At 43.0% G+C, this 26,403-nt stretch overlaps 1 protein-coding gene across 4 annotated transcripts in view; it reads left to right on the top strand.

Moving 5' to 3' along the window:
• The first annotated feature begins 1,056 nt into the window (after nt 1-1,056).
• Nucleotides 1,057-26,403, top strand: part of LOC110498167 (arf-GAP with SH3 domain, ANK repeat and PH domain-containing protein 3) — a 60,519-nt gene continuing 35,172 nt past the window's right edge. For 2 of the 4 annotated variants that reach the window (XR_016489055.1, XM_036955141.2), the window contains exons 1-8: nt 1,057-1,579; nt 9,430-9,502; nt 11,406-11,551; nt 22,067-22,141; nt 22,680-22,729; nt 23,686-23,809; nt 25,650-25,735; nt 26,143-26,218. Coding sequence is in view for 3 of the 4 variants with exons in the window: in XM_036955141.2 (XP_036811036.1) it covers nt 1,379-1,579; nt 9,430-9,502; nt 11,406-11,551; nt 22,067-22,141; nt 22,680-22,729; nt 23,686-23,809; nt 25,650-25,735; nt 26,143-26,218 (831 nt within the window). In the remaining variant the exon portion in view is untranslated. Of the gene's footprint in view, nt 1,580-8,808; nt 8,978-9,429; nt 9,503-11,405; nt 11,552-22,066; nt 22,142-22,679; nt 22,730-23,685; nt 23,810-25,649; nt 25,736-26,142; nt 26,219-26,403 lie in introns of those variants that run through there. The other 2 variants (XM_036955142.2, XM_036955143.2) reach the window with 2 other exon arrangements.

Here is a 26,403-nt window from a genome sequence, read left to right on the forward strand (position 1 = left end):
TTTTGCTTCCGTACGGCAGTTTAACTGAAGCTCGGCCCAGAAAGACAATTCCCATATACGGCCACCCAGAGAAGTCAGATTCAAAAATTCCTAATAAGACACTTTAGTCATCACCTTCGAGCACAAAACATTTATTATTCAAATAATTGTTTCTGAAGCCGATTTGTTTTCCATTACTCACAACCAAAGCTATGAATATTTTATATTTATCTAATGTCCCCCATTTATTTGGATGATGAGATGGCGTTGTCGCTGCACCCGGCGCGCTCTGAGTGCTAGTGCGCATTTGATGTTGATCAACACAAACTGGACGCAACCCAGATATATCGGGAGTATGTGAACGTGAGGAGGTTACCTTGAGAACAACTGGGGACATCTTGGATGCAGTCTTCAGTTCTTATTACAACACCTCAGTGTGTCAGACTTGACAACAGTTGTTATGCATTGGAACACTGCGATAGGTTGCACCATGTTCTGTGGCGGGGCTTAGTGAAGGGTTAATTAGTTATATCCTTTCAGCAGGTAAATAAGTGGTTTTGTGGTCATATAAAGTAGCCCCCCCCCCCCATACTCAATATGGTTGCAGTGAGCTTGGAAAACACAGTCAACCCTGGACTACATTGCACCCAAAGCTTTTCAAGTCTAAAACTTAACTTCCCTCAGGCAAAGTACTTTGATATCCTTCCTTTCATGTGTTGGCAGATTGTATAGTAGCAGGAATGAGGAGTCGGGTACACCTGTAAGGTGAAACCGTAATGTCAAGGGTAGGTAATATAGAGGTTTGCTACAAGTCTGTTACCTGCACTGGGGCCCAACAGTCATACTATCTATACCCAGCAGGGAATTAGAGGCAGAGATAAAGGTTTTTCAAGTGTAGAGGTGAGGTTTGCCATAGAATGACAGCTATATACTTTGGCTAAACTGGTGAAATAAGCCAATGGAAGGCATTGAAAGTTGAATGTTTTTGTTTAGCCTTGATTAAAATGTAGAATATTGCAGTGCTTTCACATGGTGGATCTTGCTCCATTTCCTCATAGCGCCCTGAACCTTTTCATTGCATTCTAAAGTGATTATATGGTGTGTGACACCCTATTCATCTGTGTAGTAGTCCACTGTTTTCACTACAGGCTAGGGTTTGCATGGAGGGGAAATGAGACGGCAAAAGACTGCGGGTCCATTCTTCACGCGCCCAATTCAGTATGCCAGAAAGCAGAAACATTCCACGTGATGATGGAATTACTCCCTCCCTAACCGCACGCACAGAGCCAGCATTGGATCTGTAGCGCTCGCAGTGGTGCTCACTCATGTACCGCACCGCAGTGAGACATTTTACCTTTTGCTATAGCCTTTTCCACAACGGAGAACATGTGCATTTTCCATGGAAACATGCGTTTTTGACACTTTTACAAACTTTTGTAAATCTTCAGTTGGACCCCTTTACCTTGAGAGAAATATGCCGGAGCGTATCAACATTTCAGAGTTTGTTGCTCTGACAAACGAGGACTTGGCTTCACCGGCTACCTCGAGTTTTCAGTCCAAAATGAGTGAATGTCGGAACACCGTTTCGGCAGTCGAAGAGGTAAGTCAGGCTAGTGCAGCGCAACCAGAGAGTGGGGAACGCGCAGTGCGTACTAATACTGTATACCAGTCTGCGTTAGGTAGCCTAACTTGTTATTGACAGTTGTGGGAGGTGAACCGATAGGTAAAACCCCTAAAACAAGTTGGCCAAGTTCATTTTGATGTAATTTATAAACGTAGGCTATTTATAAATATTTCCATGATATTTCACAAGTGTTTTATGTCGTCGTGGGACAGTGGATAGTGCGATGCACAGGGTTGGGGCAGTTGATAGATAGGGGAGATGTTTAAATAAGATTTACAAATAAGCATTTCCAAATATGTCATTTTCCTGTATGAGTGTTAAGCTAAATGACTGTGACACTGAATACTTTCCAGGATAAACCTTAGCTACAGTACAGGTATGACCTTTGTCTTGCAGTGACAGGCTATAGCCTAGTTTCACCTGAATACCATTCCTCCCATAACAGAGAAAGTGCCCATGGGTTCACTCAACATGAACTGCACTGACACACATGACTGATGATTGGTTCAAAGAAATTGACAGTAAGAAGACTGTGGGAGCTGTACTGTTATATTTCAGTGCAGCCTTTGATATTATTGACCATAACCTGTTGTTGAGAACATATGTGTTATGGCTTTTCAACCTCTGCAAATCGTGGTTTCAGAGCTATCTATCTAATTTAACTCAAGGGGTATTTTTTAATGGAAGCTTCTCTTATGTCAATGTGTGGTGTGCCGCAAGGCAGTTTTCTAGGTCCTCTACTCTTTCTATTTTTACCAATGACCTGCCACTGTCATTAAACAAAGCCTGTATGTCCATGTATGCTGATGATTCAACCATATATGTATCAGCAACCACAGCTAATGAAGTGACTGAAACCCTTAACAAGGAGCATGCAGTCAGTTTTGGAATGGGTGGCCAGTAATGAACTGGTCCTGAACATTTCTAAAACTAAGAGCATTGTATTTGGTACAAATCATTCCCTAAGCTCTAGACCTCAGCTAAATCTGGTCATGAATGGTGTGCCTGTTGAACAAGTTGAGGAGACAAAATGACTTGGTGTTACCTTAGATTGTAAACTGTAATGTTCAAAATGTATGGATTCAATGGATATAAAGATGGGGAGAGGTCTGTCCGTAATAAAGAGATGCTCTGCTTTTTTTGACACCACACTCCACAACGCAAGTCCTGGAGGCTCTAGTTTTATCTTATCTTGATTATTGTCCGGTCAGAGGTCATCATAGGTCAAGTGCTGCTAAGAAAGACCTAGTTAAGCTGCAGCTGACCCAGTACGGCACGTTTTGCTCTTAATTGTAACCAGAGGGCTGATATAAATACATTGCATGCCAGTCTCTCTTGGCTAAGAGTTGAGGAGAGACTGACTGCATCACTTATTTTTCTAAGAAACATTAATGTGTTGATAATTCTAAATGGTTTGCATTGTCAACTTACACACAGCTCTGACACACACACTTACACCGCCAGACATGCCACCAGGGGTCTTTTCACAGTCCCCAAATCCAGAACAAATTCAAGAAATTGTACAATATTATATAGAGCCGTTATTGCATGGAACTCCCATCTCATATAGCGGAAGTGAACTGCAAACCTAGTTTCAAAAAGCAGATAAAGCAACACCTCACCCCTATTTGATCTAGATAGTTTGTGTGTATGTATTGATAGGTAGGCTAAGTGTGCCATTTTTAAATTGATGTAGTTCTGTTCTTGTCTATTGATGTTCTGTATTATGTAATGTTTCATGTTCTGTGTGGACCCCAGGAAGAGTAGCTGCTGCTTTCGCAACAGCGAATGGGGATCCTAATAAAAAAAAACAATACCATACCCACTGAGACATTGACGACTGAGGAATAGTCTCTCATGGTCTCTGTCGTGAACTGTTTGAGAGACCATTGTGGAACAGATGTTCAGATGGGCAATAATCATCCGAGCCTTCGTCAAAATCTTGAGCTACGAATGGCCACAGCTTTGATCTCTATTGGCGGGTCTAGATGAACGCATTTTACTGAACTTCGATGTCAACGTGAGATTAGGAGTAAGTAGATTCTCCTCAAGGTTAGAGAGATCTTAGCTCTTATAAGAGAAGGGAGTGATTTATGATGGTGAAGATCAGCTAGCAATGCATGGAACTGTAAAAAATTGACACAGGTAAACATCAGTGTTGACTCGCTATTGGAGAAAGCTGTAGCGCAGAGCATCACGCAGCTCTTGATTTGTTGTTATCATCGTTGTTGTTGTTGTTGTTATCGGGAACTTGTCAGCGAGAAGAGTCGATGGCCTCTAATTGGAGAGGCTGAACTGAAGGCTGGGAGGATTAAATAAGACGTCTGTTTCTGCTTTTAGCCATTCACATGAAATTACATGAAATGACTGTTCCTCATCAGTTACATAATCAGAGGCCTTCATTTGTTCTACCAACACACTTAAGTATTTCCTACCTTTTTTTACACAACAAAAAATGCTGAGGCTGGATACAACTCCTGGCAATAGAAGCACAATGCAATCCTGGCTGGAACACATTTGACTAATGCTCTTCAGACTTGGCATGGCAGACCTGCCAGACTAAATGAATCCAAAAGCCCAACATTACCACAACTTTCTCGTAACCTTCTCCAAACGTTGACTCCCATGCCTTGATTTTGTCACAGCAAGGCTAGGAGAATTATGTTTTCCATAGACTGAATCCCAACCCCAAATCAACCTTACCACAGCCTTCCTCAAATGTTGACTCAGCATAATCCAATGTCTGGTTTCCTCACAGCAGGGCTAAAAGAGCCAATCAGCCCCACTAGAAACCCATGGATGCACAGCACATCTCTGGCAGAGCTTCCTGAAGGGATTATGGCAGAGCCTCTTTAATTAGCTCAGTTCCTGAGGGCTGTGACTGGGGCTCTATGGGGTTCTGGGCTGGGATGACCTGGCTGAGCTTGTAGCAGGACCACCGGAAACAAACACAGCCGGCCAGCCAGACGGCACTCGTATGGAGTGTGGACAGCTAGGAAGGATTAGTGCGTGTTGGGGTTGGGTTGGGGGGGGGGGGGGGGGGGGGGGGTGAAGGACAGTGGGTTTGGTGGGCGAAACTCCAGCCTCAAGGCCTGCTGGGGATTATGTATGTGTTAATGTTTGTTTGAATCCATTTATCCTCAGACTGTGGTTACAAGGCTTCTCAACATTGCAGATGAATCAGAGAGAGAAGCTGGCTTCTGACTGTGACATCACACACACACACTAAGCTTTATTCATGAATATATGTCTCTATGATCCAAGTAAACGTCAGTGGTCTGAAATGCCCCAGTGAAAGTCCAAAGAAAGAAGATATGGTAAAAAAACAACACATTACCCAACTATATATATATATATATATATATATATATATATATATATATATATATATATATATATATATATAGCCTATACAAACTTCAGGTGTGTAATAATGAATGATATGACACATTTTAAATTACCAATATGCAGTTTAAACTATAACAATGAGGTTACCCTGTCTCTTTTTCAATTTAAAAAAATAAAAACTTAGGGAAGGGCCTGGAGAAATGTAACCACTCTCAAATTCATAGTCAGAGCTATGGATACCAGGACTGACCATCCATAATATCAACATTATGGTTTTAACCATGTTTTGAGGTTTATATCGTTTACAAACATTGTAGTAAAACAATCTTATATTTTGGGTTCTGATGGTGTACATGAGGCATTAAGTTCAATTCTTCAAGAATCTATGGGTATATTACTCATTTATAAATCCAACAATGGATGTAACAACTACAGATTGCTCCTTTAAGATGATATGATACATCACTGGGTTCCTGGCCAGCTCTCCTAAATGAACCGTACCACTGGATGCTAGAGTCTGTTTGTGTATCTCTGTCAGTATGTTTAGGTGATGGGCTGTTGGATGGGCACACACGCACACTGTGTAGGTCATTTCTCCTGATAACCATCACAAAAGAAAAGGTAAGCAACAGAGATACCCTGGGGTTGGATGTGCCAGTCCAACAGAGATACCCTGACATGCCAGTCCAACAGAGATACCCTGATGTGCCAGTCCAACAGAGATACCCTGACATGCCAGTCCAACAGAGATACCCTGACGTGCCAGTCCAACAGAGATACCCTGACGTGCCAGTCCAACAGAGATACCCTGACATGCCAGTCCAACAGAGATACCCTGACATGCCAGTCCAACAGAGATACCCTGACATGCCAGTCCAACAGAGATACCCTGAAATGCCAGTCCAACAGACATACCCTGACATGCCAGTCCAACAGAGATACCCTGATGTGCCAGTCCAACTAAGATACCCTGACGTGCCAGTCCAACAGAGATACCCTGATGTGCCAGTCCAACAGAGATACCCTGACATGCCAGTCCAACAGAGATACCCTGACGTGCCAGTCCAACAGAGATACCCTGATGTGCCAGTCCAACAGAGATACCCTGATGTGCCAGTCCAGCAGAGATACCCTGACGTGCCAGTCCAACAGAGATACCCTGACGTGCCAGTCCAACAGAGATACCCTGACGTGCCAGTCCAACAGAGATACCCTGACGTGCCAGTCCAACAGACATACCCTGACGTGCCAGTCCAACAGAGATACCCTGACGTGCCAGTCCAACAGAGATACCCTGACGTGCCAGTCCAACAGAGATACCCTGACGTGCCAGTCCAACAGAGATACCCTGACGTGCCAGTCCAACAGAGATACCCTGACGTGCCAGTCCAACAGAGATACCCTGACGTGCCAGTCCAACAGAGATACCCTGACGTGCCAGTCCAACAGAGATACCCTGACGTGCCAGTCCAACAGAGATACCCTGACGTGCCAGTCCAACAGAGATACCCTGACGTGCCAGTCCAACAGAGATACCCTGACGTGCCAGTCCAACAGAGATACCCTGACGTGCCAGTCCATCAGAGATACCCTGACGTGCCAGTCCAACAGAGATACCCTGACGTGCCAGTCCAACAGAGATACCCTGACGTGCCAGTCCAACCATTTCTTTATATGACTAATCTAACTATTTATAGTTACGACAGTCTGGAAACATAGCTGGGATAGCTCCGCTGGGGAGAGGCCAGTTTGGAATCTGATTCCCAGACCTGGGTTTAAATACTATTTGAAATCATTTAAAATACTTTAGCTGGGCTTGATTGAGATTGCCTGGTGCAATGGAACCAATACGAAAGTCCCAAAAGTGCCTGCCACTCTACGCAGTCTAAAGCCAATTAATATTAGGATTTGAACCCAAATTTGCAGGGCAGCTATGGAGAGAATCCATTTTAATGCAACGTGATCAGGGCCATTTACAAATGGTGGCTGGGTATCAGAGTTATCAGAGGGCAGAGTGATCCCATTACTAGGTCGTGATGTTTTAGGGGGAGGCTGTGTGTTATGGCTATAGTGGTTGTGTTGGCTGGTTGTGGCCTCCTACTGCCGCTTGTTACTCTTGATAGTAGTTGAGTGCTGATAAGGTTATTTGAATGGAGAGCAAGGGAAAGCCAGATTCTAAGGGCTCGTCGTTCTTGTGGTTATTCAACAAATCTGTCCTCTTGCCAACAGCAGGTTCATGGGATCAGATATCCCTGAAGCCAGGAATTCCTGTTGCGCTGCCTGACCATGGGTTGACAGTGACACACACTGGGGTTTTGAAACACACACACACACACACACACACACACACACACACACATGCAACCAGGAACACACACATACCAAAATTCCCTATACCCTTGAGAGAAGAGTAAAACAGTTACACCCATAAATACATGTGTTACCATTGAGACAGACTGGGTGTATTCTCCACAGACAATCTTCCCTTTATTCTACTGTCTGTTTCAAACCTTGGACCCCTCTCTATTATTACAGCAGCTCTGTGTGTGTTAGACAGAGTATCAGCAGATGCTACAGACAGGACACAGCAGGGATGAACCACAAGGTCTGGTCCTCGGGACGTTAGGTATTATGCTAAATGCATGCTGGGGGGGTTTAACATATCTTTTTGATTTACCGTAACAGGGTGTGTTGTAACTGTTCTACCGTCTACTGCACCATGGTGGTGTGGCCTGTACTTGGATTCTGTGTACGAGGAGAGGTTTAAAAAAAGAGTATCTCTTTGTTAAATGGCGATATTACATCATTTGTTCATAGGGAACATCATATTGGACACATCACCTTCACCCTGACTGTCTCATAGACTTAAGTAAACACATTTATGACATTGAAGTGTAACAGTTTCAAGACATATTTTCACTTTGACCACTGTCTTGCCCTGACTCTTACTGTACGTGGCCTTGCTCAGCAGTTGACTGTGAAAGTGGAAAAATAAAGCAGAAGTGAGTCTTTCCATACATTTCTATACAGTTTAAAGTCCCATGCTCTTTTGAATTTGACAAATAAGACATGTGGTAGTCCCCCACAATGCCAAGGGCTGTTATGTCACATGAACACTAACCACTACTGGTTGAGTTACTGTAACTTTAATAATACTTATAAAATAAGGATCCTTTTTTCTCTTCTCAATAAGGATCCTTTTTTCTCTTCTCAATAAGGATCCCTTTTCTCTTCTCAATAAGGATCCTTTTTTCTCTTCTCAATAAGGATCCTTTTTGTCTTCTCAGTAAGGATCCTTTTTGTCTTCTCAATAAGGATCCTTTTTTCTCTTCTCAATAAGGATCCCTTTTCTCTTCTCAATAAGGATCCTTTTTTCTCTTCTCAATAAGGATCCTTTTTGTCTTCTCAATAAGGATCCTTTTTGTCTTCTCAATAAGGATCCTTTTTTCTCTTCTCAATAAGGATCCTTTTTTCTCTTCTCAATAAGGATCCTTTTTCTCTTCTCAATAAGGATCCTTTTTCTCTTCTCTTAAGGATCCTTTTTGTCTCCTCAATAAGGATCCTTTTTCTCTTCTCAGTAAGGATCCTTTTTGTCTTCTCAGTAAGGATCCTTTTTGTCTTCTCAGTAAGGATCCTTTTTGTCTTCTCAATAAGGATCCTTTTTTCTCTTCTCAATAAGGATCCTTTTTTTCTCTTCTCAATAAGGATCCTTTTTTGTCTTCTCAATAAGGATCCTTTTTGTCTTCTCAGTAAGGATCCTTTTTCTCTTCTCAGTAAGGATCCTTTTTGTCTTCTCAATAAGGATCCTTTTTTCTCTTAAGGATCCTTTTTGTCTTCTCATTTTCCCCTGTAATCAGGGACTGATTTAGAGCTGGCACACCAGGTGGGTGCCATTAACGATCCGGTAGAAGAGAGAGCCACGAGGTCTGCTGGTTCAGATGCAAACAGAGCAGAGCAGAGGGAAGTTTCAACATGTCAAATGAACCTGAGAGAGTCGGCGAACTTGAAAAGAAAACGTCAGGCGAGGTCGGTGGTTAGAGCATGAGTGACATCAGTCCAATGATTGCAAATGTGACGGTGTTAGACGGACTAAGTGCCGATTCACCCGTTCACTTAACATTAGTCATGGCGTGGGAACTAAACAGTCGTCATGACCGCTGCTAGAAAGTCAAGGAAAGTGTGTTTTCCCTAGAGACAGCTTGGACAGGTTACATGTTTTTCACCATTGCTGTTTCTCATTACTACTGGGTGAAATCCTAACTTGGAGTCTGGTGTAATATTCCATTTATTTGTTGTTGTTCAAGTCTCCCATTGACATCATCAGTACATGATTTTACGTCAAACACAGAGTTGCATGGACAGACCGATCTGAAGTTAGGATTTACCTCAGGGAAAGATCTGCCTTCCTGAAACCTTATACTGCTCAATACATGTCAAGTATGTATGTTTCCTTAAATCTCTTTTTCCTTATCTCTTAGTCCTTAGAGATGGACCAGAGCACCTTACAGAGGATGAAGAAGATGATCAAGGCCATCCACAGCTCTGGACTAAGTAAGCGCACGCACACGCACACGCACATGCACACATACATGGCATTATAAGCCTTATTATAATGCATTATAAAGGCTCACACATGTGTTCAAGTTATAAAGCATTATACTGAGGGATAGGCCTGGACAAATGGAACCACTCTCAGATGAATATGGGGACCTCGGTTCCGTCAGCACTGTGAACCCGAAAGATATATATATTTTAATGTATTCTATCGAATAAAAACAGTAGACCTATAGGTTATGTCTACGCTGCGTTCTATGCCTCGAGTAAAACTGAGCTGAAAAAAACCCCAGTTCAGACTATTCCCGATAAAACACAGTTGTAATTTAATGGAATGACTGGAATTCTGATAGACTTTGGTTTTTAATGTAAAGATATAATGTAATCTTATTATTATATGTAGTAGAAAGCGATGGGTTTCTACATAACCAATCCATAAAGTAACATTGAACATCCATATATGGCCAACTATGTAAACTTTAACATTGATTTATCCTGCAATAGATGTCGTTCAATTTTTTTTGTCTTCTTCTAATACGGCTTAAGGGGAAAGTAATCTAAAAGTAACTGAATGTAAACAGATTACGTTACTGAGTTTGGGTAATCCAAAAGTTACGTTACTGATGTACAATTTTGGACGGGTAACTTGTAATTGTAACGGATTACATTTATAAAGTAACCTACCCAACCCTGACGACTACTTTTCACTATTTCATACTGGTGTGACGAAGCAACTACTCACCAGATTCACAATGATAACAACATACAGAAAACATGGATGAACACGTAAAAAAATAAGTTTTTCTTCTTACTGAACTATGAAAAAGTCTCTTTCCCATTTGGGAGGTTTAACGGTCAGATGTAAGTCAGAGAGAGACAGAGTTAGGAAATGATGTTTGGTCAGTCAGTACAGAGATACCCCAACTCCACTTCTATCCACACATCCACCATCCCCCCTCTAAACCCCCACTTTCTTTCTCCCTCTTAACTGGAATCATATGGGGCTGTTCCATTCCAGTAAGGCTAAGGGGGGGGGGGCTCTTTTCCTGTTTGTTGCTAGTGGCTGGCTGATTCAGAACCCCTCAATCAGCCATGAATGATACAGTATGGCGTTGCTTGGTTGACTCACCATCTCTCTCTCTCTCTCCTCTCTCTCCTCTCTCTTCTCTCTCTCTCTCCCCCAACCCCAGGGGGCCATTAATGATCTTCCTCAAATATGTTAGTCAATGTTGTGCTGCTCGTCAGATTTTTGTTGTCAACAAACCCGCAGTTAGCATGCAGCCGCAGACCTTGGCCCTGACACACAAACAAGCATACACACACAACATTAAAGACTGAAAGAGACCATTTTGAACAAAAGCAGACTATTATCTGGGGTAAGCCATCGGGATGGCATAGATGTGCATTTTGTAATAGTTACTGGAAAAACTGTAGCCTAGACGCCAGGCAGTTACTGCTTCCACTGTCGTTGCCGTGCCAGACCTTTGACAAAGGACCTGGCTAAAGCACAAACCGATTGGGATCCACATACTGGCACCCATGCTAGAAAACTGGAGATGGGTACTCAAAAAGACTTGTTTACATTCCCCATTTCACACTATTGTGCAAACGACAGTATGCTGGATCTGATCCAGCTGGGTTCCAGCAACTATTACATCTAGTACAGCTCTGCTCAGTCGTGATGAAAGGGTATATGAAAGGGTATATGTGGTCACTTTCTCTCTTATTATGTTGACAGGCTGTAGTCAGAGAGCAGTGGCACCGCTGGGTTAGACACTACATTGGGAGAGAGGGTGAGGGAGCGAGGGGAAGAGAGAGGGGAGAGAGAGTGAGGGGGATAGGGGAAGAAAGAGGGAGAGAGAGAGGGAGAAACAACAATGAAGTGTGTTTGTGGTTCTAGGTCATGTGGAGAACAAGGAGCAGTACATCGAGGTGCTGGAGAACCTGGGGAACAGTCACCTGACCCAGGACAACAACGAGGTGTCCACAGGATTCCTCAACATGGCCGTCTTCACCAGGGAGGTCACCTCTCTCTTCAAGAACCTGGTGAGAGGAGGGGGAGACTTTGGAGGAGGTTGGGAGTCGGGTGCAGAAGAGAGAGGAGGGCTAATAGAGAGAAGAGGGAAGGTCTGCACAAAATGTATTACATTTTACAGGACAAGCATTTCACTCATCTGGGCTTCATCAATGTCATAGGGGTAGGAGGGGTAAATGTTTCTCTCTGCACTGATGTACTGCAGTAATGGTGTTGACGTACTGCAGTGACTGTGATGATGGTGTTGATTTACTGCCGTGATGGTGTTGATGTACTGTAGTGATGGTGTTGATGTACTGTAGTGATGGTGTTGATGTACTGTAGTGATGGTGTTTATGTACTGTAGTGACTATGATGATGGTGTTGATGTACTGCAATGATGGTGTTGATGTACTGCAGTGATGGTGTTGATGTACTGTAGTGATGGTGTTGATGTAATGTAGTGATGGTGTTGATGTACTGTAGTGACTATGATGGTGTTGGTGTACTGTAGTGACTATGATGATGGTGTTGATGTACTGTAGTGATGGTGTTTATGTACTGCAGTGATGGTGTTGATGTACTGTAGTGATGGTGTTGATGTACTGTAGTGATGGTGTTGATGTACTGTAGTGATGGTGTTGATGTACTGTAGTGACTGATGATGGTGTTGATGTACTGTAGTGATGGTGTTGATGTACTGTAGTGATGGTGTTGATGTACTGTAGTGATGGTGTTGATGTACTGTAGTGACTGATGATGGTGTTGATGTACTGTAGTGATGGTGTTGATGTACTGTAGTGATGGTGTGGATGTACTGCAGTGATGGTGTTGATGTACTGCAGTGATGGTGTTGATGTACTGTAGTGATGGTGTTGATGTACTGTAGTGATGGTGTTGATGTACTGTAGTGATGGTGTTTATGTACTGTAGTGATGGTGTTTATGTACTGTAGTGATGGTGTTGATGTACTGTAGTGACTATGATGATGGTGTTGATGTACTGCAATGATGGTGTTGATGTACTGCAGTGATGGTGTTGATGTACTGTAGTGATGGTGTTGATGTACTGTAGTGATGGTGTTGATGTACTGTAGTGATGGTGTTGATGTACTGTAGTGACTATGATGATGGTGTTGATGTACTGCCGTGATGGTGTTGATGTACTGCAGTGATGGTGTTGATGTACTGTAGTGACTATGATGATGGTGTTGATGTACTGTAGTGATGGTGTTGATGTACTGTAGTAATGGTGTTGATGTACTGTAGTGACTATGATGATGGTGTTGATGTACTGCCGTGATGGTGTTGATGTACTGTAGTGATGGTGTTGATGTACTGTAGTGACTATGATGATGGTGTTGATGTACTGCCGTGATGGTGTTGATGTACTGCAGTGATGGTGTTGATGTACTGTAGTGATGGTGTTGATGTACTGTAGTGATGGTGTTTATGTACTGTAGTGATGGTGTTGATGTACTGTAGTGACTATGATGATGGTGTTGATGTACTGCAATGATGGTGTTGATGTACTGCAGTGATGGTGTTGATGTACTGTAGTGATGGTGTTTATGTAATGTAGTGATGGTGTTGATGTACTGCAGTGATGGTGTTGATGTACTGTAGTGACTATGATGGTGTCGGTGTACTGCAATGATGGTGTTGATGTACTGTAGTGACTATGATGATGGTGTTGATGTACTGCAGTGATGGTGTTGATGTACTGCAGTGATGGTGTTGATGTACTGCAGTGATGGTGTTGATGTACTGTAGTGATGGTGTTTATGTACTGCAGTGATGGTGTTGATGTACTGTAGTGATGGTGTTGATGTACTGTAGTGATGGTGTTGATGTACTGTAGTGATGGTGTTGATGTACTGTAGTGACTGATGATGGTGTTGATGTACTGTAGTGATGGTGTTGATGTACTGTAGTGACTGATGATGGTGTTGATGTACTGTAGTGATGGTGTTGATGTACTGTAGTGATGGTGTTGATGTACTGTAGTGACTGATGATGGTGGTGATGTACTGCAGTGATGGTGTTGATGTACTGTAGTGATGGTGTTGATGTACTGCAGTGATGGTGTTTATGTACTGCAGTGATGGTGTTGATGTACTGCAGTGATGGTGTTTATGTACTGCAGTGATGGTGTTGATGCACTGTAGTGATGGTGTTGATGCACTGTAGTGACTGATGATGGTGTTGATGTACTGTAGTGATGGTGTTTATGTACTGCAGTGATGGTGTTGATGTACTGCAGTGATGGTGTTGATGTACTGTAGTGATGGTGTTGATGTACTGTAGTGATGGTGTTTATGTACTGCAGTGATGGTGTTGATGCACTGTAGTGATGGTGTTGATGCACTGTAGTGATGGTGTTGATGTACTGTAGTGATGGTATGGATGTACTGTAGTGATGGTGTTTATGTACTGTAGTGATGGTGTTGATGTACTGCAGTGATGGTGTTGATGCACTGTAGTGATGGTGTTGATGTACTGTAGTGACTGTGATGATGGTGTTGATGCACTGTAGTGATGGTGTTGATGCACTGTAGTGATGGTGTTTATGTACTGTAGTGATGGTGTTTATGTACTGTAGTGATGGTGTTGATGTACTGCAGTGATGGTGTTGATGCACTGTAGTGATGGTGTTGATGTACTGTAGTGACTGTGATGATGGTGTTGATGTACTGTAGTGATGGTGTTGATGTACTGCAGTGATGGTGATGAGAAGAGGAAGAGGGAAGGGTACGGTTCTGAGGGAAACAGGGCAGACAGACGTGATCTGATTTGTTATTGTGTTGGTGGTGACAGAACAGAATGCTGGCTGGTGTGACTAATAGGGGAGCTGGTAGATAATCAAATAAAATGGTATTGGTCACATGCTTCATAAACAGCAGGTGTAGACTATCAGTGAAATGCTTACTTACGAGCCCTTCCCAACAATGCAGAGAAACATTTAAAAAATAATAACACATTAAATAAGTACACAATGAGTGACGATAACTTGGCTATATAAACGGGGTACCAGAACCTAGTCGATGTGCAGGTGTACGATGTCATTGAGTTAGATATGCACATATAGATTGGGTAAGGGACCGTTTGAAATTTCCTGGGGGGGGTGGGGGAAGTTATTATTTTATTTTTTTCTTGTTTTGGGGAGGGTAGTGTGTTTTCTCCCTGGTTTACATTGACTCTTTTGCAGGTTTGACTATATAATGTCTTCCATCCGAGCCACATGTCCTCATCTGCTTGCATGCGCCTCCTCGAGTTCAAGGTGTTTTAGTACTTCCCTTGTGCATTCCAGTTTTACTATACCACAGGTCAATATAGTATACCACTCTGTCTGTCCTGCCCTCTATCCACCATTCATAGTGACAATAGTGGTCGGTGGATCGTTTGTCCAGATCTTCAATAGGCCAACTAGCGATCATACCACACATAAAAGCATTCAAAGCTGCACCAGTTTTTTTTCTACGAATCCACAAGATGGAGGAATAGCTGAGGGGCAGTGGGGAGGCCAGGTGGGTCATTACACATGAAAAGAAAACGGGAGATATGAGACATGCTGCTCAAAAAGCTTTATATTGATCTTGTTTAGGGACAATACAACTATCCTAACTAGACTATAATAGCAGTAATAATTGTAGTAATATAGTAGTAGTAATAATTGCGTTATTGTTTTCAAGTGAGTACAAAATTGTACTCTAGGGCTGCAGTGAAAATGTAATTTGAATAACAGAGCAAAAGCCCTGTGATTTTGAACAGTTCATTTCATTTGGATCAGTTGTGGGTCTACTGTCTACAGTTCAGGAAGGCCCAGTAGCAGGCCAGTCTGGCTGTATTGTTACTTCTGATACTGAGATGCGCTGTCCTATAATTATGTGGCCACATATGCTCCCAGCAGGCCCATTTATTCAGGAAAGCTTAACACACGCTTCCTCTCCAATCCGAGTGGCTATTCCTTGCGCACCTAGAACCTAACGCTTTAATATAGCCTAAATGATATAGCTTGTTAAATGTATTACCTTCCATATGTGGCATTAACAAAACCAGTCACAATTTTGCACGTTTCTTCAAATTATAATTCCAGCATCCTAAACGCAACATGTAAAGTGTTGGTCCCATGTTTCATGAAATAAAAAGATCCCAGACATGTTTGCATAGACGGTTGTGAGGCCGGTTGGACATCCTGCCAAATTTTCAAACACAACATTGGAGTCAGCTTATGGTAGAGAAATGTACATTAAATTATCTGGCAATAACTCTTTTGCCATTCCTGCAGTCAGCATGCCAATTGCACACTCCCTCAAAACTTGAGACATCTGTGGCATTGTGTTGTGTGACAAAACTTCACATTTTAGAGTGTCCTTTAATTTAATTGTCCCCAGCACAAGGTGCACCTGTGTAATGATCATGCCGTTGAATCGGCTTCTTGATATGCCACACCTGTCAGGTGAATGAATTATCTTGGCAAAGGAGACATGCTTACTAAAAGGGATGTAAACAAATGTGTGCACAACATTTTAGAGAGATAAGCTTTTTGTGTGTGTGGAAAATGTATTTTATTTCAGCTCCTCAAACACTTTACATGTTGCGTTTTATATTTCTGTTCAGTGTGTGTGTATATATACATACAAGTACTGTGTGTAGTATATACACTACCGGTCAAACGTTTTAGAACACCTACACATTCAATGGTTTTTCTTTAAAGTCTATTTTATATTTGAGATTATTAAAATAACCACCCTTTGCCTTGAGGACAGCTATTTGGTAAAATACCAAGTCCATATTGTGGAAAGATACTCAATTAAGCAAAGAGAAATGACAGTCCATCATTACTTTACGACATGAAGGTCAGTCAATCCGGAAAATGTCAAACATTTTCTTCAAGTGGAGTCGCAAAAACCATCATGCGCTGTGATGAAACTGGCTCTCATGAAGACCCAGAGTTACCTCTGCTGCAGAGGATAAGTTCAGTAGAGTTACCAGTCTCAGAAATTGCAGACCAACTAAATGCTTCAGAGTTCAAGTAACAGACACATCTCAACAGCAACTGTGAATCAGGCCTTGATGGTCGAATTGCTGCAAAGAAACAACTACTAAAGGACACTAATAATAATAATAAGAAACAAGAGCAAGAAACATGAGCAATGGACATTAGACCAGTGGAAATCTGTCCTTTAGTCTGATGAATCCAAATTTGAGATTTTTGGTTCCAACCGCCATGTCTTTGTGAGACGCGGTGTGGGTGAACGGATGATATCCGCATGTGTGGTTCCCACCGTGAAGCATGGAGGAGGAGGTGTTATGGTGTGGGGGTGCTTTGCTGGTGACACTCAGTGATTTATTTAGAATTCAAGGCACACTTAACCAGCATGGCTACCACAGCATTCTGCAGCAATACGCTATCCCATCTGGTTTGGGCTTAGTGGGACTATCAGGACAATGACCCAACACATCCCCAGGCTGTGTAAGGGCTATTTGACCAAGAAGGAGAGTGATGGAGTAATGCATCAGATGACCTGGCCTCCACAATCCCCCCGACCTCAACCAAATTAAGATGGTTTGGGATGAATCGGACCGCAGGAAAAGCAGCCACAAGTGTTCAGCATATGTGGGACCTCCTTCAATACTGTTGGAAAAGAATTCCAGGTGAAGTTGGTTGAGAGAATACCAAGAGTGTGCAAAGCTGTCATCAAGGCAAAGGGTGGCTATTTGAAGAATCTCAAATATAAAATATATTTTGACACTTTTTTGGGTGTCTTCACTATTATTCTACAATGTAGAAAATAGTAAAAAATAAAGAAAAACCCTTGATTGAGTAGGTGTGTCCAAACTTTTGACCGGTAGTGTATATACAGTACCAGTCAAAAGTTTGGACACACCTACTCAATCAAGGTTTTTTTTATTTGTACTATTGTCTACATTTTGTCCTGTGGTCACTGTTTCAGTCAATTTATTTTATTTGTAGCCTAATGAAAACACCCCAGGGCAATATTATAATCCATAAACCTGTGGAGTTGAGCTCCGTCAATTAAATTATTGTCTGGTTATGTTACATGATTAAAGTATGGTCCTAGAAGCATTACTCAACTCTCTCCACAATGTCAACGTTAAGATGCAAGTTAACCAAAACCATCATCTCAATAACCCTGTGTGTGTGTGTGTGCTGTCAGAGGGGTTATTTATGAATGAGTTGCAGTTTGGTCACAACTTGAGGGTCAAAGGGCCCCAGGTTTTAGGGAGAGGAAGGGTGAGGGGAGACCCCAAACTTGTCTCATGTATGTGTGTGTGCATATATGCGTGCAGGAGTGTGTATGTATGTGTGTGTGTGTTTGTGTTTGTGTTGGAGGGATACAACAGCTGCAGGGGAGTAATTAGAGCCATTCAGAAAACTGGAGCAAGCCGAAACCCTCCCACTGATAGTCTCCATGGCAATGATAATTCCTCCCAGACCTCTGTGTGTTGTGAGTGGACAAGGTCCCTCCCCCCATCTGTCAATCAACGTTTCCCACGCAGGCTCTAGAGGAAGTGTTTGAGGGAACTGGGGAAACCAATCCAACTCACTACCGCTGTTTGATTTAGGGGCTTTTAAAGTAAACCGTGTGTGGTTTCACTGTTAGGCCTACACAAGGCCTTTTTCCATTCGCTAAGTTATTGGAAGCCAATCAAAACAAACAAAGCTTTGGATCAATTTCTCAAGGCTAACTTGTGTATGAACTCAGAAGAGGGAAGTGGTTGACTTGTATTTACCTACAAAGCTGCTTCAGGACAGGACATGTTTTTGCACTGGACAGTCAGTCAGTGTATTGTTAATCAATTGGATCTACATAAGACCTTCAGATGTTTTCCCAGTAAGCACAAGCTGTTGAAAATAGTTATTTCAATGTTGTTTGACCATAGGTTTGATTTATCTAAGAATTATATTTGAGAATGGTTGTTTCCATTGAGTGATATCACTTCATCCATCACGAGGTGAATAGAATCTGTGGGCAGAACAAGGAGATTTGTATTTGTTTCACATCCGACCTATATTTTATTGATGTACATACAGTTGAAGTTGGAAGTTTACATTCACTTAGGTTGAAGTCAATAACTCGTTTTTCAACCACTCCACAAATTTCTTGTTAACAAACTATAGTTTTGGCAAGTCGGTTAGGACATCTACTGTGACCATGACGCAAGTCATTTTTCCAACAATTGTTTACAGACAAATTATTTCACTTATAATTCACTGTATCACAATTCCAGTGGGTCAGAAGTTTGACTGAGCCTTTAAACAGCTTGGAAAATTCCAGAAAATGATGTCGTGGCTTTAGAAGCCTCTGATAGGCTAATTGACATAATTTCAGTCAATTGGAGGTGTACCTGTGGATATATTTCAAGGCCTACCTTCAAACAGTGCCTCTTTGCTTGACATCATGGGAAAAACAAAAGAAATCAGCCAAGACCTCAGAAAAAAAATTGTAGACCTCCACAAGTCTGGTTCATCCTTGGAAGCAATTTCCAAAAGCCTGAATGTACCTCGTTCATCTGTACAAACAATAGTACGCAAGTATAAACACCATGGGATCACGCAGCCATCATACCGCTCAGGAAGCAGATGCGCTCTGTCTCCTAGAGATGAATGTGCTTTGGTGCGCAAACTGCAAATCAATCCCAGAACAACAGCAAAGGACCTTGTGAAGATGCTGGAGGAAACAGGTACAAAAGTATCTATATCCACAGTAAAACGAGTCCTATATCGACATAACCTGAAAGGCCGCTCAGCAAGGAAGAAGCCACTGCTCCAAAACCGCCATAAAAAAGCCAGACTACGGTTTGCAACTGCACATGGGGACAGAGATCATACTTTTTGGAGAAATTTGCTCTGGTCTGATGAAACACAAATATATCTGTTTGGCCATAATAACCATCGTTATGTTTGGAGGAAAAAGGGGGAGGCTTGCAAGCCAAAGAACACCATCCCAACTGTGAAGCACGGGGGTGGCAGCATCATCATCTGCGTCATCTATAAGTCGTTACTAGGTAAAGCCCCACCTTATCTCAGCTGACTGGTCACCATAGCAGCGCCCACCTGTAGCACGCAATCCAGCAGGTATATTTCACTGGTCACCCCCAAAGCCAATTCCTCCTTCGGCCGCCTTTCCTTCCAGATCTCTGCTGCCAATGACTGGATCGAACTGCAAAAATCACTGAAGCTGGAGACTCATATCTCCCTCACTAGCTTTAAGCACCAGCTGTTAGAGCAGCTCACAGATCACTGCACCTGTACATAGTCAATCTGTAAATAGCCCATCCAACGACCTCATCACCAGATTATTTATTTGATTTATTTTGTTCTTTTGCACCTCAGTACCGCTACTTGCACACTCATCTTCTGCACATCTATCACCCCAGTGTTTAATTTGCCATACTGTAATAATTTCCCCACTATGGGTCCTGTGAAAGAAACGCTTTAACCACCCCACAGCCACATCTAGCTAAGTGGATGGGTCACTATTGTCTAGACATGTACACATGTTCATGAAATACAATAGATGGACATAATCACCCCCAGACACACCTGGCTAAACTGATGGGTCATATAATAATCCGGACTAAGTTTAGTCTTCTGTTTAGACATGTAACAAGCTACCTAAACAATGAACTGGAATAATCCCAACTCATACTACTACCAATACAAACATTATCTTATCTGTAGTATGAATCTGCATGTAGCTAAAGCTAACAAACTAGGTTTAATGTTAGCTAGGCTAATATTAGGCTATAGCTAGCAATGCAAATGGGTTTCTGATTTGAATAACATTACTACACAGATCACACACGTAACGTTAGCTAGTGAGCCAGCAAGCTAACGTTTGCTAGCTAACTAACAGTACGCTTTGCAATGAAAATGATTTGACAAAATTAGAGACTTATTTCTAAAAATGTAGCTAGATTCTTACCCATATACATGGATGAATACTACACAGCTGACTGGAACCATTTAACTCGGTTTAGTTTGTAGCTACATCTTGTTTGGCCAGCGTTGTGCCAAGTCACTCCGGTTCACACGGACCGTGGCGTGTGCAGAAAGTAGCCCATCACTTTTCCCAACTGATCTGTCAATAGCGCCTGCTAGATTCAGGGCATCTACGTTGTTGAGAAAAGCAGCAACACTTTTGTAGTTCTCGATGGCTAACGTTATATCTTTCACAAACGATGCGGTAGAAAGGACTGTCAACACATACTGAACAGCTAATGTTATAGACAGACGCATGCTACATGGCAGACCAATCCAAACTCATCTCCCGGCATGTCCAGCCCATCCATTATCTTAGCCAATCATGGCTAGCCGGAAGGTTCCTGTCTTTTTCCATGGTTAAACCAACTATGCTCGTAATTTAACAATTGTATTTGTATTTATGGATGGAGTACAAGTTTCTTATTAAGGCACATAGAAGTTCACATGTTCCAGAAGGCATTTCTGCCAAAAAAAACATTTTCGTAAATAAATGTTTCCATTCAAATGGCTCTCCTGTGAAGTAGTGACGTGCGACATATGTCTAGTTTCCTGAAACTAGTCACATATTCACTCCTGTCGAAATAATTTCCCGTTGTGGGATAAATTAAGTATTCTGAATTGAATTGAAAGAACAGGCTTAAACCAATGTAGATTTTCCCCATGTGACATGCTGTTATCCAAAACAGAGGAAAATGGCGGACATCAATCAGTCATATGTATTTATGAAACACTTTTTTTTTTACATCAGCCGATGTTACAAAGTGCTATACAGAAGCCCAGCCTAAAACCCCAACACGTTGACGTACTGTATATGAATGAGAATAAACCTACATAGACACGACCCATGGAGCTAATCATTCAGTAGTTCCTCTCCTTGCCTTGAGATAAGAGAGAGGGAGGGGATGGCAGGGTGCCATGTTCTTGGGTGGTAGGGTTTATATGATGCACTAGCCTTGTAAGAGTAGAACTGGAGGAGGACTTAACTGCACCAAGCTTTCATGTGTATGGTGTATATTTAAGGACATGTCCTTTTTCCCTGGGTGGTAGGGTTTATATGATCTATGAGCCCTGTACGATCTGAGGTGGAGGAGGACTTGACTGACTTTACTGCACCAAGCTTTCATTTTAATGGACATGTCTTGTGGAAGTCCTAAAATGGGCACCGTACATCTGTAGTCCAACTGACTGCATAACAGGATGTATCTCCGCATGAGTAACTAGAATACAGTCATTCCATCTGAATCACATTTTGATTTGGTAATGCACACATTCTGAGCCCACAAATAAAATCATACAAATTGTGGTGCACTGGGACATATGGATGGAATCACAAGTCGATCATAGCCATCCCATGAAATGTGACTCACTGGGAAACTGGAACAACATTATAGGATCCCTAGGAACCAATACAGGTTTTTGTTGTTTCAAGGTTTTAAATCAGAACGTGTGTGTCTGTGTGACTCATCGACTCCCTCCCTCTCTCCCTCTTCCTCTTTCTCCCTCTCTCCCTCCTTCGCTCCCTTCCTGTCTTCCAGGTCCAGAATCTGAACAATATAATCTCCTTTCCCTTGGAGAATGTCTTGAAGAGTGAGCTTAGAGACAGCAGACTGGTGAGTAACCCTACTGTAGTGTACACTACATAGTGGAACACTTCTGTCTCCTCTACTGTGTCTATACAGTCATCTAGACAATAAGAGATACGTCTAGGGCACAGCAGTCTAAAGGGCACAGCAGTCTAAGGCACTGCATCGCAGTGTTGCGGCATCACTACAGCCTGGGGTTTGATCCCAGGCTATGTCACAACTGGCTGTGACCGGGAGTTCCATAGGGCGGCTCACAATTGGCCCAGTGTCGTCCGGGTTAGGGAAGGGTTTGGCCAGGGGAGCTTTACTTGGCTCATCGCGCTCTAGCGACTCCTTGTGGCGGGCCGGGTACCTACAGGCTGACTCTGGTCGTCAGTTGAACGGTGTTTCCTCCGACACATTGGTTCAGCTGGCTTCCGGGTTAAGCGCGCGAGTGTTAAGATGCGCGGCTTGGCGGGTCATGTTTTGGAGGACGCATGCCTCTCCCGAGCCAAAGGCAACAGGTACTAGGGCCTGTTCAGCCCAACTGAACTGATCTATCGTTCTTCCGTCTTCTCTTCTTTAGGAGTTGAAGAAACAGTTGGAGAAGAGCTGGAAGGACTATGACATCAAAGTGTGAGTTGATATCATTCTACCAAAGTGAATGTGAGGGAAATCGTCTTCCATATGGTTTTTGGTGCCTCTCAGAAAGATGAAAAGAGAGTGTTACTGTACACCCATCCAGTCATGTTCTGGTTTTAAGTCAATGTAATATAAGAATGGGGTTTCACCTCAACTCTCCCTTATCCTTTCTCCTGCTTCCTCAGGTGAAATAGTTGGAAGGAGGGAGTGTGTTACAGGAATATGATGTTTAAAATGGCCAAGATTAGGCCAGTAAATACCTGTAAATCCACCCGTATCTCTGTCTATCATTCACACACAGACATGCACACACTCACACCTCATCCCAAGACAATTCTACAGATATCTAATGCACTGTCCTTTCACTCCTCAGCATCTGTGTCCACGAATGTTGACGTTTAGTCCGTCTCCATTTAACAATGCTCTTTTCTTTCATTGAACGGTATCAATAAATATGCTTTACAGTCTAAAGTCCTCTACCTCTCTCTACCTCTCTCTCTTCTCTCTACCTCTCTCTCGGTCTCTCTCTCTTCTCTACCTCTCTCTCTCTTCTCTATACCTCTCTCTCTCTCTGTCTCCCTCTCTTCTCTCTACCTCTCTCTACCTCTCCCTCGGTTTCCCTCTCTCTACCTCTCGCTCTCTGTCTCTCTCTGTCTCTCTCTCTCTCTGTCCCTCTCTGTCCCTCTCTCTGTCCCTCTCTCTGTCTCTCTCTCTCTACCTCCTCTCTCTCTCTCTCTCTGTCTCTCTCTCTCTGTGTTTCTCTCTCTGTCTGTCTCTCTGTCTCTCTGTCTCTCTGTCTCTCTGTCTCTCTCTGTCTCTCTCTCTCTGTCTCTCTCTGTCTCTGTCTCTGTCTCTCTGTCTCTGTCTCTCTGTCTCTCTCTCTGTCTCTCTGTCTCTGTCTCTCTCTGTCTCTCTCTCTCTCTCTCTACCTCTCTCTCTCCCTATCTCAGTGGGAAGCTGGAGAAGGAGAGGAGGGAGAAGAGCCGTCAGCCGGGCATGATCAGGATGGAGGGATCCGACGTGACGGAGGACATGGAACGAGAGAGGAGGACCTTCCAGCTGCAGATGTGTGAGGTGAGGACACAGAGCTAGGACGGACACACACGTAGTAGGATAAAGTTGCCCATAGACACTGATCTAAAGTCTTGGTAATAGTGGTGGTAAAACCACTACTGCGAACACAGCTAATACCAGTACTAACACTGATACTACCACTACTAACACTACAAACACAACACCATTACTACCACTAACACGGATAATGCCGCTAACACCACTGATACCGCTAACACCACTGATACCGCTAACACCACTGATACCGCTAACACCACTGATACCGCTAAAGCCACTGATACCGCTAACGCCGCTGATACCGCTAACGCCGCTAACACCACAGCTACCGCTAATGCCGCTAACACCACTGCTACCGCTAATGCCGCTAACACCACTACTACCGCTAACGCCACTGATGACGCCGCTAACACCACTACCGCCACTAACGCCGCTGACACCACTACTAACACAACTACCACTAACACCACTACTCCTACCACTACTACCACTAACACCACTACTCCTACCACTACTACCACTAACACCACTACTAATACCGCAAACGTCGCTAATGCCACTTATTCCACTAATACTTATGGGTAGGTTTGGTGGATGGGAATCTGATTCTAGATCTGTGCATATGGACAATTTCTCCCCTGAACGGCACAGATCGTGTCAAGGTGGGGGAGGAAGCCAGACCCAGACTAGACTGTGAAATATAAAATGTGCAGCACAGATCTTGTCAAGGTGGGGGAGGAAGCCAGACCCAGACCAGACTGTGAAATGTAAAATGTGCAGCACAGATTGGAAATGGCACTGAAACCAATGCTAAGCTCAGTTAAAGTTCAAGTCCACAGTTACACTTTACAAGCATAGGGGAATTTACTCTTTAGTTGGACTCTCTCTGTGAGGCCAGCTGCTGAGATGGGTGGAGGAGTAGAGGAGGAGAATTCCCTCTCTTCTCCGTGGCCCTTGTCTGGGTCATGTTCGTTATGGCACACAACAGAAAACATTTGAAAACATGCAACTGAAAACGAAAATACGTTTTTGGATAAGTCGAGCTTGTACATCCCTTCCAATGGGCACAAACGTCAGTTCAACGTCTAGTTTTGATTTACATTTGGTTGAGTTGTCACCATGCCATTGGATTTAGCATAAAAATGGGGTAAAAAAACAGTCTTTACGTTGATTTACGTTTTGCAAATCCAATCTGTTTTCAACGTTGATTCAACATCATCACACTGATTTAGTTTTGATTGAAATGATGTGGAAATGAAATGAAATGATGTTGATTCTACCAGTTTTTGCCCAGTGGGCCGTTTCAGTCCATTTTGCCCCATTTTGGTGCATCATAAACATGACCCCGCACAGCCGCAGACAGACAGCTTTAAACAAGGCTTTATGGAGCAGAGACACAGTAGACTGCAGTCATTCCTTCCAAAAACAGCATAGAGCTCCTACAGCTGGCTGTCACCAAGGCATTCTCCTTTTAAAGCAACTTTTAAAACCATTCAAACAGTTTAAAAATGGATCAGGGAAGAAACACACCCTGAAACTGTTCTATGCTATGTCATGTTTAGGAGAAGCATATTGTCTGTGGCACCAAGAGACTTGTTTATATGAAATTCCAGCATTTTTCCTGCCCATGTGTCCTGACCAGGAAAAAGTTACAGGCTACAACTAAGACCAGGAGTTTTTCCTGAACAGACAGTACATTTCTCCTACCGTGATTTAATTAGTGACTGGTTAAATCACTAAAATGATACCCAACGGTTTATAACCAGGGTGACCGTTTCTGAACCTGAAACCAGCTCTGTAACCATGGTTACTAATCCAGTACTACGTCCTCTGGTTTTTCCAGTATCTACTGAAGATCCAGGAGCTGAGGGTACGTCAGGGTCCAGACCTGCTCCAGAGTCTCATCAAGTACTTCCAGGCCCAGCTCAAGTAATTTCTCCTTTTATGCTTTAATGCCCCTTTTTCACGCTACTGGGCCAAGCCGAGCTGTACTGCACTGGCCTGGTTATAGTCGAAAATAAAACGTTTTAGGAAAATGTCATATCAAAGACAGTACGGTTCTGGTTGGTCCTATAGTGTGAATCGTAAGAGTACTCATTTGGCCTTATGGGAAGCGTATGGCTTTCATATCTCCCAGCTACTACTCATAGTAACAGCACCAAGATCTTACCACAGGAATGTTACTGTGGTTTCTGGTGTCAAATGTTGTGGCTGTTTGGCTTTGGCTTCCTTTTACTAGGTATTGCCACTTAACAATTTTGTTGCATATGTTATATGTGTACCTGAGTGTTATGGTCGACATCCACCAATGACTCAGTATTGTTGTATCATCTCAGTTTTTTCCAGGACGGGTTGAAAGCTGCCGAGAACCTTAGTCCCTTTGTGGAGAAGCTGGCTACATCGGTGCACATGGTAGTAACAACCGCTATGTTTTGTTTTGTCTGTCTGTCTACCTACCTACCTACCTGTCTGTCTGTCTGACACACACACACACACACACACACACACACACACAGACACAGACACAGACACAGACACACACACACACACACACACACACACACACACACACACACACTAACTTCCAACTCCAACTG

This window comes from Oncorhynchus mykiss, chromosome 19 (assembly GCF_057628025.1).
Source record: "Oncorhynchus mykiss isolate SJ-2025 chromosome 19, ASM5762802v1, whole genome shotgun sequence".
NCBI lineage: Eukaryota > Metazoa > Chordata > Actinopteri > Salmoniformes > Salmonidae > Oncorhynchus > Oncorhynchus mykiss.